Source organism: Cryptotermes secundus, unplaced genomic scaffold, assembly GCF_002891405.2.
Source record: "Cryptotermes secundus unplaced genomic scaffold, Csec_1.0 scaffold92, whole genome shotgun sequence".
Classification (NCBI taxonomy): domain Eukaryota; kingdom Metazoa; phylum Arthropoda; class Insecta; order Blattodea; family Kalotermitidae; genus Cryptotermes; species Cryptotermes secundus.
Window position 1 is genome coordinate 365,896 of NW_019728498.1, and position 13,055 is coordinate 378,950.

At 40.4% G+C, this 13,055-nt stretch overlaps 1 protein-coding gene across 2 annotated transcripts in view; it reads left to right on the forward strand.

Annotated features, from left to right (window-relative positions):
* LOC111865146 (limbic system-associated membrane protein) overlaps positions 1 to 13,055 on the forward strand; it is a 239,771-nt gene that overhangs the window by 201,162 nt on the left and 25,554 nt on the right. Inside the window, exons 4-5 of one of the 2 annotated variants that reach the window (XM_023852912.2) lie at positions 6,825 to 7,032; positions 9,376 to 9,531. In XM_023852912.2, the coding sequence (XP_023708680.1) occupies positions 6,825 to 7,032; positions 9,376 to 9,531 (364 nt within the window). Of the gene's footprint in view, positions 1 to 6,813; positions 7,033 to 9,375; positions 9,532 to 13,055 lie in introns of both variants that reach the window. The other variant, XM_023852914.1, reaches the window with a different exon arrangement.

Here is a 13,055-nt window from a genome sequence, read left to right on the forward strand (position 1 = left end):
AGAGAATCGGCTCACAGACGGTGGTAGGGTATATAGCCTTATGCGCCGGCCTCCCTTTACCCCCCAGAAAAATTCCTGGTACTCATTTCTGTTAGGGGTTGAGTCGACCGCAGGGCCTAGTGCTGCTGGAAGGTTTAGATTAATTGAAAAATCCAATTACCTAATGGGGAAACGAACCTGGGACCATCCGGCTTATAGCATAGTGTCTCAACCAACTGCGCTACCGCATGCCCCAGTTTCACAGTTATGGAATACATAAACACAGTTACAATTCAGAATATAAGAGGCCTAATTTAATATGAAAATCGCTAATTAATTTTGTGCACGAATTTCTGAGCAATGGTACCTTTAAGATTCATACACAGATAGCACGTAGTTGTATGTCTATATAAAGAAAGCAGACATCCAAAACAAACACGAAGCAGTAATGGAGACGATAGCTCACACATCATCCAGTGTAATGAATTATGCTGCGCAGACTAATTTGAAGAAATTCGTCAGTCATACGAACTCGACTGATAACGGATCACGCTAAAGTGCGTGATATTTTAGCTTGGGGAATAAGTCTTGAAGTAAGTGGTGTGGCCAACGGCGGTACTAAGTGAAGATACTGTGATACACTTCTGTACTGTTCATAACCGAAGGAACAGCCTGTCTAGGACGAATGCTTATGAATAAATGAACAAATGAATAAATAACCTAAATATTAGCCCAAATTTTATGATAAAAAGACAATGCAAACTATTTTGTGTATGAACTGTATCCTTGCAAGCAGCCGGGATGGCTCAGTAGGTATAGCGACTGGCTACGGGTTGGAGTTTGAGTCCCATTAAGGTCAAGAATTTTCTCTTTTCCAAGTCGTCCAGACCGGCAATGGGGTCCACCCAACCTCCCACTCAATGGGTACCGGGAACTTTTTCCTCGGGAGTAAAGTGGCCGGGGCGTGAAGCTGACCAGTCACCTCCAGCTAGTGCCAAGTTCAAGAAAATTTTGATCTATACTTCCACTCCCCCATACGCCTGCATGGAGTAATGCTTAATTCCTTGAGTAAAGGGACAAATTTACTTTTCTATTACCATTGCTGCATCCTTGCAGACATATAATCGTACGATTTTTAGTTCGGTTACTTATCGAAGCGAATATAAATCTGCGGTTTATACAGAATAGGATGAGATGAGAAATATACTCATTAATAGTGAGTACGCAGGGATTCTGAAGGAGGCAGCGCACCAGCGTTCACCTTCGCAACTAACTCCATGGAAACAGTACATCTTGAGAAGTCAATAGCAGCTAGGTTGGTCAATAAATTCTCCGCCTTCTGTGGAACCCGAAAGATGAGTTCGCCATGTGACCTTGTCCTTAGCAAGCTTAATCCACTAAACATCTCCACACCATGTGTCTGTAAAATTATTTTTCTTATTACCATCTCAGGAGCCTGGATAGTTCAGTCGGTATATCGACTGGCTACGGGCTGGAGGACGGAGGAGTCGGAGTTCGAGTCCCAGTGGGGCAAGAATTTTCTCTTCTCCATGTCGTCGAGACCGAATCTGGGATCCACCCACCCTCCTACACATTGGGTACCGAGGAATCTTTCCTCTGGGGTAAAGCGACCGGGGCGTGAAGCCAACAATTCATCTCCAACTAGTGCCGAGGTCAAGAGAATGTTGATCTGTACATCCACTCCTCCATACGCCTTCATGGTGTAGTGCTTAATAGTCAAAACACAGGGGCAACTTCACTTTTTTTATCATCGCATCCACACCGAGAGAGAGAAAATCGCGGAAAACCTACGTCGAAACTTTTGGTGGCATAAGCAAAGGTTTCAACCGAACCTCGCCAATGACCTTCAAGTTTAGCCCGCTATCGCTATACCAAGATATTAAGTGAACCTAGAATCAGTCATGCCGATCACAATGGCCGTTCGTTCTAAATCATGAAGCGTCTTCGCCAGCTCTAATACTGGGGTCGTGGGTTCGAATCCCGCTCGAGGCATTGATGTCTGTGTGCGTCTATTCTGTGTTTGTGTTGTTCTGTGTGTAGGTAGAGGCCTGATCCCCCGTCCAAGGTGTACTGCTGACTATGTAGGAGTATGAAACTGAAAAGCGGCCAAGACCCAAAGAAGGGCTGTACAGCCCTAGATATAATCAATCATAGAGATGAGATAATTAGGGACAATAAAGCGACGTTAGACTTAACATGTCCAGAATTTTCCTTATTTTATTATTAACTCAGCGATTTTAATTATTATCGATGTCGCTATTATTAATATTTTTTTTAGAATGTCATCAAAAACAAAGAATAATTTGTCAGAGCAGTATCTGATAATAAGGATCAGATCAATATACAATTCCTTATTGGAATCCCTCGCAACACAACATAACGGTCAAGGTCAACATTACTTTAGCTACATGTTTCGGCTTTTAAAGCCATCATGAGGCAAAATACATAGTTACTATATTGCAATTTCATTGTGACAGTAGAGCTGGATACTTGACAACTATGTTACACTATAATAATACAAGGTATAAAAATTCGATGAATTATAAAATTATTATAAAACGAAAGTTATGTAGTAAAATATGGTTGAAAACTCATCATGTGATATTTCATATTACGAAGTCAGCTGTTGCAATCTTGTTGTTATATTCCAGCGGACATTTCTTTTTCCTTGGCACTACAGCCCCAGTGGGCCTAGGCCTACCTCCATGAACTTCTCCGTTCACTTCGGTTTTTCTAGATCTTACACATTCGGTAGGACTCCTTGGGCGGGTGATCAGCCCGTCGCAAGGCCTCTACCTGTACACAAACACAGAAAAACGCACAAACTAAACATCCATGCCCTGAGTGGGATTAGAACCCACGATCCCGGTTTCCAAGCGAGCGAAGACAGTACATGCCTTAGACCGCTCGGCTACCGTGAGCGGCCACATACAGCGGTATATTCAAGACTTGTATACATATAGTAAACTGCTTGGAGGCCCGTAGTATAGGTGTAATATTATTTGATATTAATTGTTTGGCCGGTGCCTCATTTTACAATGTATTTTGTCCGCTCTGGTGAGAATACAGATCAATGTACTCGTATATCTACCATATACACCCCTGCTGTTATATAGATGGTATCTCGAAAGCCTGCTGCAGTCTTCCTATTACATCCCTAGAGTAAGATAATAATGAACGAGTACACAGACTTTTATCTGTTGTAGTTGATTCCAATGTCCTACTTAATGACAGAACAGCATTTTGTTCAGAGCATTCAGCTTATCATCATATTCATAAAAGTTCAGTGTATAATGGTATTCCGTGGATGTGGGCCAACTTCTAACGATCAATGCAGAACGGGGAAATCAAGCACAAAGCAGGAATTCGAAGAAATTCTGAACTAATTAATTGAAGTGAAATGAAGGTATGGAAAGTTGTCACTGATAAATATGTCAATAAATTAAATTCTGTGTAATATTATTAATTACAGGAAACTAAAATTTGAAATATGTAGTATACACCAACATATACATGACTAAAACTGCGATACAAGTTTTGCAATGGCAGTGTTCTAATGTATCAAGCGATTCAAGATATTTTAAGGAGTGTTATAAATAACGCTCTTAATTGAGCGTTATGAAGAAATTAATTATATTATATCTTCAGAGATATTAAAAAAGGTAAGGAACTTATGCCGATCACAGTGACATGAAATGTCTTCGTCTTCTGGAACATTCGAATCGTGGGTTCGAATCCCACTCAATGCATGAATGTCTGTGTTTATTCTGTATTTCTATTGTCCTGTGTAGGTAGCGGCCGTGCGAAGGGTTGATTCCCCGTCCAAGCATTCCTACCGACTGTCTAAGATTAATAAACTGAAGTAAAACGAAGTGTTTCACGGATGCCTTGTGCTCCATATGGGAGCAACAGGAATAGAAGGAGAAGAAGAAGAAACTTATAGAATTTTGAATTGTACACAACACACAGCACATTGGAAACATCTAACCACAAGACATATACCTCAAGCTGACATCTCCCATCTTTGGGATGAATCAACAAGGAGGAGCTTAACATTCACATCAAATGTTTTAAATTTTTAAATATTTTAACATTGACGTTTTTAAACTTGAGGGAAGTTTCGGATGGAATGCGAGAATTGATAGAGCATTCAACAATCCTAGCAAGTGTTGTGCTTTTACACGTCGACATACTGTAGCAGCGTCCACGCAGCAAACATAACTGTGTACACCTTAAACAACAACAGTGTTTTCATGATTGTATTATGTGCCTCTGATGATGGTTGTATTAAACCGAAACATGTAAGGCAGAAGTGACAAAGAAGTGACCTACAAATTGTTACACTGGACGGACTTTCTATTGACTTTGTGAAACTTATAGAACTTGAGACTAGTAGACTTTAAAGAGTTCTGACGATGGTGTAGAACACTAATAATTGGTTGCGCTTAGATTTTTCCATCGTCTGGTATTCTAGGGACTCGAAAACACGTTTCGGAAACTGGATCTGTTTACGCCCTCAGGTGAGGGAGGGAAGACACCTACTCAGTTGGGTCCCTTAGAAGGAGCTAACCTCGATTCAGTGAACTCGATTCTGAACTTGAGACCAGATTCGATTTTCCATACAATTGTAAAGAACATTAAAGAGTTAAAAAAATCTCTACCGACAGACAGGTGTTGTCGTTTCACTACGCTTCTGCAAGCAATTCATCGGACAGGGATGCTATATTAGAACACCAAATTATTTGTAATTCCTAGATTCTTCCTCAGCTATAATTATCTTAATCATAATACCACTGTCCTGTCGGTTTCTGTATCTGCACTGAGCCCTGCACAACCATACACGTATATACATACCCAAATTTGAAGATAGAAGAACATATGTGATACCAAAAATTTAGTCATTTAATATTTTCAAAAAGAAGTTATTTTAGCATTAGGGTATTAATTTTGTATAGCAGCATTCAGATCATGTTTATCAACTGTGACAAAGAGAATATTACGAATCACCAATAATATATATATATATATATATATATAGGATTAAATATATATGCCACTTCAATCTTAGAAAATTCTGCACTATTTCCAAAAGCGAATTGTGTGTTTCGTATGATTCTTACGATAAACAACGTTTATTTCTATGGACTGCAATAAAAAAATTAGTTTTCCATCAATATGTTTTCTGTGAGGTATGAACTATATTATTGTAAATAATTCAGATAAAATCTATACTATCAATGACTAAACGGAAACTTCATTTATGGGTTCTACCTATAATTATTTGTGGGGCACGTGGCAGCATAGTTGGTTGAGGCATTATGCTACAAGCCCGAAGGTCGCAGGTTCCATTCCCGATGAGGTCATTGGATTTTTCAGTTAACCTAAACCTTCCAGTCGCACTATGAAACTGGGGTCGACTCAGCCATTAATAGAAATGAGTACCAGGAATCTTCTTGGGGCTAAAGGGCGACTGGTGCGTAAGGCTGACATTACCGCCGTCTGTGAGCCGATTGTCTAGAAAATGTTGAAGCCTCGACATCTCATAAACCCCACGGGCCTCCACGGCCTGTTACAGAGATATCTTTACCTTTTTTATCTAAAATTATTTTATATATTACGTACTGAAAGTCCACACTGCACACATCACATAGGCCTGGATGTGACACACAGTTCTATCATGTACACCCAATATAGAGACCCTTTGGCGTTTTCTATCGCTCTTTCATTTCACATATAAGGGAAGAAACAGAATATGCAATAAAGACTTCTTATATTGTCCCTATTTAAAATCTGTCTACTTAAACAAAAATAGAGAGTCAGAATTCGGCAAAACTTGTAACGAGTGAGATGACAAACTACCCAACTACTTAACTAAACCCAATGGTACATCGGTTTGGCCGTGTCTGAGGGTCTCACGACAGAGATCAATAAGGGTACCATATCCTAGGTTGTGACGTCATGTAAAGTCGCAGAAGTTTACTGACGTTTCTGAAGGATCTACTGCCTCAATTTCCTGGATCGAAGAATAAGTCATGCAAGCAACCCGCAAGGAGAAATGGCAAGCCCAGCGCTCTTCATAGTGCTTGTTGCTTCTTCTATTCTTGGAGGCCACACGGCGTCACATCCCAGGAGATATGTCCTTCGTGCATAAGTTTGCTCAAAACATTAATGGTGTTTCGGGTCCTTATAACACGAGCACTACTTAAAAGATTCGCCAAAGCTCACAAAAGGTTTCTGTAAACATGAAATGGACCCAGTTCGCCTTCCCACGGCTTATTTCACTATTTTGTTCAGCGTTTTTCTCTCATCTAAGCATAGGTTTATCAAATTCCAACCATGGCTTTCTCCTACTGCAATGTTGTGTAAATGTTCTTCGAATTTTTGTTATACTTTCCACCCATCAGTACCAAGGCCGATGCATTAAAACCTTTGGGAAGCATCAGAAAATAAAATAGACTATGATTATTTAAACTTCTGCTTCCCGAATTACAAGATTGCAGGTGATACAGAGCCAACGAAGCCAAAACATCCTCAACTTGATGCTAAGTAAATCCATGCATTGGTGTGGCATTATTCAGTAGCAAATCAGTACATTTCTTCAGGTGGATTTTTTATTAGATACATAACACTTACACTGAGGGGTATTTTGAAAGAAATATACTGTTTCATCTCACGCTCGCTTCTATGTGTGAATGATTAGCAACAATAAACAACGGTTCGCGTAATGAACATTAACTAAAAGAATACCATGTCATATAAATGAAATGAACACTCCGTTGCAACTTAACAGTGGTCAGACCGACAGAGGGTCAGTTGTGTTGCAGGTGGCGTGGGTTCGAGTGGACACGCAGACCATTCTCTCGATCCATCACAACGTGATCACGCAGAACCCTCGCATCTCTCTGTCGTACAATGACCACCGCTCCTGGTACCTGCATATCAAGAACGTACACGAGGCTGACCGAGGCTGGTACATGTGTCAGGTCAACACAGATCCCATGCGCAGTCGGCAGGGGTACCTCCAGGTCGTAGGTGAGTACCATATTTACGTCACACTTTGCGTGACTGATTTCCTTCAGCAAACTAGATACTGTAACATGTTTCTCCATCGAAATTTGGCAAGTACGACAAGCTGTATATTAATTTCCGTGACAGAGTGACGGATTCTGTCACATGAGTCATCAATATGATAACCCATGTTCTCTCTCCTGAAGCGTATTTCTCTCTCTATAATCCCGGACTTGCTCAGTCACATCCATCAGTCCTCGAACATGGTCTGTCCTTTAAAATCTAACGTTCCAAAAATAGGGGATTGTGGGGGCGAGCAGAATGATTGACAGTAACTGAAACTCCTACATACATACATGCTCTAGACTTGATTTAAACTCGGGCCATATGGATAGAGGTTCAAGCATCATATCCTCATTTCCAACATGACCAGCAAAACGAACCAGAAGTAATGAAATGCCTTTTCCATTATGTATATATACATAAATGATGACTCTAAACCTATCCAATTTGCGTAACAGGTAGAAGGTTACAATTTGTAACGGTTCGTTTCTCGAATCACAGTTAGGCTACGTGGGATATTACAATCATGAACTAAGTATATAATTCTAAACAAAATTGCGTTCTGAATGCGGGTTCACGCGTTTAAACGTCCTTCGTACTGTCTGAATACAAGGGAAGGCATAAAAGGAATTGCTGTATTTGAGGATCTCACACAACTTTCCTCCGAAACGTTGGTGGACTTGGCGATGAACTAGACAACACTAAACTTCAGAAGACCGTGCTCCTCCTAAGAGAAAGTTCCTATAATCTACTGTATATTAGGCTAAGCCAGGGAATATGCGACTAACAGTTCTAGTGCTTTCATTTATTTATGTTAAATTCATTACAGTGTAGTGGACAAAGATTGTGTATTTCATTCGTCTCTACAACTTTAGTTCGAGATATTTTTTTGCTTCGGTGTTCAGAGAATTTGAGGCAAGTTAACTGTCAAGTTCAGTGCAAAAACGCATATGGTTCTCCATGTAGTGTGTTCGTCATTTTGGTCACATTCTAGTGAAAGTTGGAACATATTAACGAACGGCATTAAACTAATCCAATACCAAATTTAACGAAAATCCGTTCAACGGTTCTCTAGCTTTCACATGCGGATAAGCTAATGATGAGACGGATATAACAGATATGAAGCTAATATGCGCAGTTCTAAGCGCGTTACCAGTTCTCTCCGTCCGTTTGGGAGCAAGGGAAAACTCGAAAACTGCTGGGCGTCTTAGACATCTGATATCGCTGGACTTCGTGAAAAATTATTGGGGCGCTTCAGTTTTCATTTTCATATGACGGCCGCCGACTTTACATGAATGCATACGTGCTTTTCTGAGTACATATCGCTTAATATTTATTGAAGAGAAAACTGGTTCGAACAAAACATTCGCTGGAAAATGTCGAACTTTCATTTTCAGCAATCAAACACGGCATCAGAACACAATCGTAGTAAAGAGAAAGATATGAAATGTTTCTATTGGCTGTAGGCTGCCTCAAAATCAAAAACTTCCCCTACTTTTATTGAACTACTTTATTACATCCCAGAGTTCACCCTACCCCTGCACTTCCTACTTCCTGCCACCATTAAAATCAACGTAGAAGACGGTCGAGCTTGGAGGTGAAATTGACACTAGCTGAAATTTATCTTGGGCACTGTTCTTTCTTTTAGTTTAACAGAGTTCCAAGAAACATGTAAACACCTTGAAAGGACTTCATAAGAATTTAAAATAACACACACACTTAGATTATGTTTTGATCATAATAATCTATAACCACCTTTGGTTATGAATGCGAAATTGTCTATGGATAAAGAGTATAAAAATATCTGTTAGTTTTTATGAATTACATAACGTATTTTTAACTAAAAACATAGAGACGATGGAAATTTTACTACTACATCTGACATTTGCAAATTATTTTTTTTATTGCTAGTGGGGTGGGACTAAGTCCCTTGTACTGCGGCCACTGTACAGACCCGGGATCAAACCCGGGCCGCTGCGGTGGGAAGCCAGCGACTAACAGCTAGAGCCATGGCGCGGCCCATTTGCAATTAGTCGGAGCCTGTATTAGTGGAAAATAAGTGCAGAAACTGATTAGCAAATATAGCTAATAAAAGTTTCTGAATTACATTTTACTATTCCGCAAGTAGTTCTATTCTTTCCGGTTTGAAAATTATAGGCCACGGAAACCCCTACAATAATTCTGAAACGCTCTGTATATTATATCTACTTCTTTATTGGTTTTGCTAGCCTCACCATGTGAACTGAAATATATGAAGGAGAGTAGGCGTCATAAGTCTTCCTACAATATCTGTTCTTGTTACAGTTCCCCCAACCATAGTGGACAAGGACACCAGCACCGATATGGTTGTCCGGGAGACGGCAAACGTGACTCTCACGTGCAAGGCCACAGGGTACCCTGAACCCTACGTCATGTGGAGGCGGGAAGACGGGGAAGATATATTCTACAACGGCGAAAATGGTGAGTACGGCAACTGCTACAGCATCAGATAAATTCTATGTGCAGAATTACGGAACGTACTTTTATATCTGGTTACCATTTTGTTTACTACCATTTTAAGAAACAAATTACACCGTTCGAATTCTCGTAAAATGTTAATTTTTATAATGTCATCATTTTAAATAATTTTCTTGACATAACTAACGAATTAACACATTTAAAACTATCTACAACCTTAAGTCTCTAGATCTTATACAGTTTTAGTTTCATATGGAATTTATCTTCTATAGACTGAGAACTTCATAATAATTATGACCAAATGCAGATCTTTCGCATAGGGTCTATCAATACAAGAGCCAAGAAGAGTTCGGGAGAGAATTAAGTTGGATACATTCAGAAGTACAAGAGAGTTACAGCAGCTTATGGAGTCAGATTTAATTCAGATGACGCGAGCTATATTATTTGGTTATCAGGACGATTACGAATTTCCGAACTATTCCTAATTACTTTAGTGTTTATATGTTTTTGTGTTGTCACTGCTGTCTATGGTATTGGGATAATACCGTGTTAAATTTACTGTAAAGAAAGCGGCATAAACCAATGACGAATTCAAATTTCAAAGTTAACAATAACTTATAAGCCAGAATTCATTCATATTTAAAGCTACAGAACCGAACCAAGAATCCAATCCATTATAGAAACTACAACGACCGTGTATCAGAGATGATAACTATATTTTTCTGGATGTAGGACGATTTAATGCCACACTTTGTGGTCCAAATATGGGTTAATAACTGTATCTCTTCAGGAGTATGGAGTCACAATTGTGTGCAATAAGGTACACTAAAAGCAAAGTTGGTAACTGAATTCTTCTCTTTTATTGAGGACTTATGATTGTTTCCATTCAGGTAGAAGCAGAATTTATACATTTTTCTGTCATACAGAAGGCTGGTAATTCCTTCTATTCAGATATTCAGGGCTCATAACGGCGCTCATTCAAGAAATATGAATTCGATACCTTCATCAATTCAGTGGTATGAAGTGCTAATATTTGCGTTCAGATATACAGACTGTTCCAGGAGGAATGGTCAATATTCTTGGAGGTCACAGTATCAGTCATTTGAAGCAAATAAGTGTATATGTACATGTGTCCTATTCCGAGCGGTTTCTGAGATACAGCTATTTCGGTGTACAGTTCCAAAAATTGTTGGCAAGAAAGGGATAATACGTACTGTTTTAGTACCGGTATTTATTGTTCAAGTTACAAAGTCGGTATAAGTAGTTACTATAGGATTCTGACGATGGTGTATAACACACTGATATATTGGGTTTTTGGACTTTATCCCAACAGAATAGGTGTTTTCCTTCACCTGAGGACGGAAACAGATTCAGTTTCCGAAACGTCGTGTTTTTATTAGTTATCTTAAAAACCAGGACGATGGATAAAGTCCAAAAACCCAATATATCATAGTTGGTACAGTTTACCTAATAATACATTTTCGAAAATTCCACCGTCAACAACAGTACACTTTGCAGCTCGTGTGAGGACATGGCGTGTTGCCCGTCTGAGTGCATCTAGACGTTCCTTTATGCGGGCGATAACATTCATCATGTGACCGAGCAGTTCGTCTTGTGTATCCACTTCTGTACACTTTACTATTCATCCAGCCCCACAAACAATCTAATGGGGTTAGGTCTGGAGATCTTGGTGGCCAGTTAATACTGCTGCCACGACCGAGCAACCGATCAGGGAAAGTTTCATCGAGATGTTGCATCACAAGCCGGGTACAATGAGAAGAGGTTCCGTCGTGCTGAAAGTACATGGCAAACTGTGTACCCAAAGGAACATCCTATAATTTTTCTGGTAATGCATTGTGTACAAAGTCATGTAATTATGTCCTGTCATACCTTCGTCTAAAACAACGGGACAGCAGCGCAGCATGGTGGAAGGGAAGGACAATATTGGGCGCCAAATCCAATAGTGAAATACCTTTATCTCGGAAATCGTTTGGAACAGGACACATGTACAAATATACTTTTTGCTTAGAATGACCGATACTATGATCTCTCAGAATACTGACCTCTCCCCCTGGGACATGTGTATATATACTGTGACATGTAGACCCATTGCTAGGGAACGAGTCAGCAAACACGTTTCCGTGACAAAAGCGCTAAAAAATAGGACATGCATTGCTAGGTAACGGATGGGTAGACGTGCGTTCTGGACAACAGTAGACGTCGATTGCTAGGAAATGGGCATGTTTTCTATGGATTCACCTCGATGCTCTGTAAGTACTACTGAATGGAGGCAGATCAGATCAGATGAGAACAGAGATAGACCAGAATAGGGGCAAGTCAGATCAGAATGGAGCCAGTCGTAGTCCAGTCAGAAGGGATCGAGTCCTAGGCAGCCATTGATTGTGAGTTATTGTAATATACTGTGACTACGAGTGACTGTAAAGGAGTGAGCAATAAATCTAATTATCCAATCCAAACCCCGTCTCATTTGTCACTTCCATAAAACGTGACAATATACTGATCACTTAGTTTATTTAGGCACATAACTGGCTGGCAATTGTGAGCATCGCTTCTACGCTACACATACAAGCAGTGTAGCGAAAGAGTGAAACATGTCTATGTATAATGGTTATTAGAATACAGACACCGACACTCATCATGTAGCAGATCGGTCTGCGTCTAAGGCTCGTTCACTGCGTTTTTTTAATAACGTACACAGTGACAGGATGGGGCTAGATATTCTGATGAAAGCTCTGTATTTAATAATGTCTTCAACGTCAGAAGGAGGCATTCGACCAATCAGACGCGGAAATACACAGCAACTCAACTGCCAGGGTTCGCTGACAATTTAAATAAAACTGGGGGTCTGCAGAGGGCTCAGGCCACTGCAACTGAGGTACTCCTCGGGCTCTCTCTACTCCACTTGAAGCTGGAGAACGAGGCCCGATCAAGAATTTACAGCGACTGCTGCAGGGACGGTGGGATCCGAAGGCAAGAGGGACTCCTGTGTATGTCTGAACACGAATGAAAGCCCACCCTACAGATGGGGATTGACAAAATGATATAGAGACTGATAAATCTTTCAATGTCAGGTTTCCTGACAGAGGTAGATAGTTATTCGGAGTTCAAACGGGCAGAAACGGGAGACTAGTCCCGTACACAGAAGGTTCCAACATGAACAAAGGCCTCAGGGTAGAACTGTATGGGTATGATACAGGGAATATGCTGAGCGTTCGCCTTGGACAATATAACACGCTATTGTAGGCAGTTTTGCATGCCATCAAGGTGTATCCAGCAGAGGATAGGGGCTACAAAACATAAACACCCGCACTTCATCAGTCAAGCAGCAACTGAAACACTTTACTTTGCCAGATTAAATCTAAATGGTTTGAGGGCATCATCAGCCCCCCGCAAAACTGACGGAACATGACACGGTTTACTTGGTATGCATGCCGGATTACTGGGAGCCGAAGACAGTAAACTGCCTATCGGCAGGCTAGAATGAGATCGGAATGTCCATTATTGCG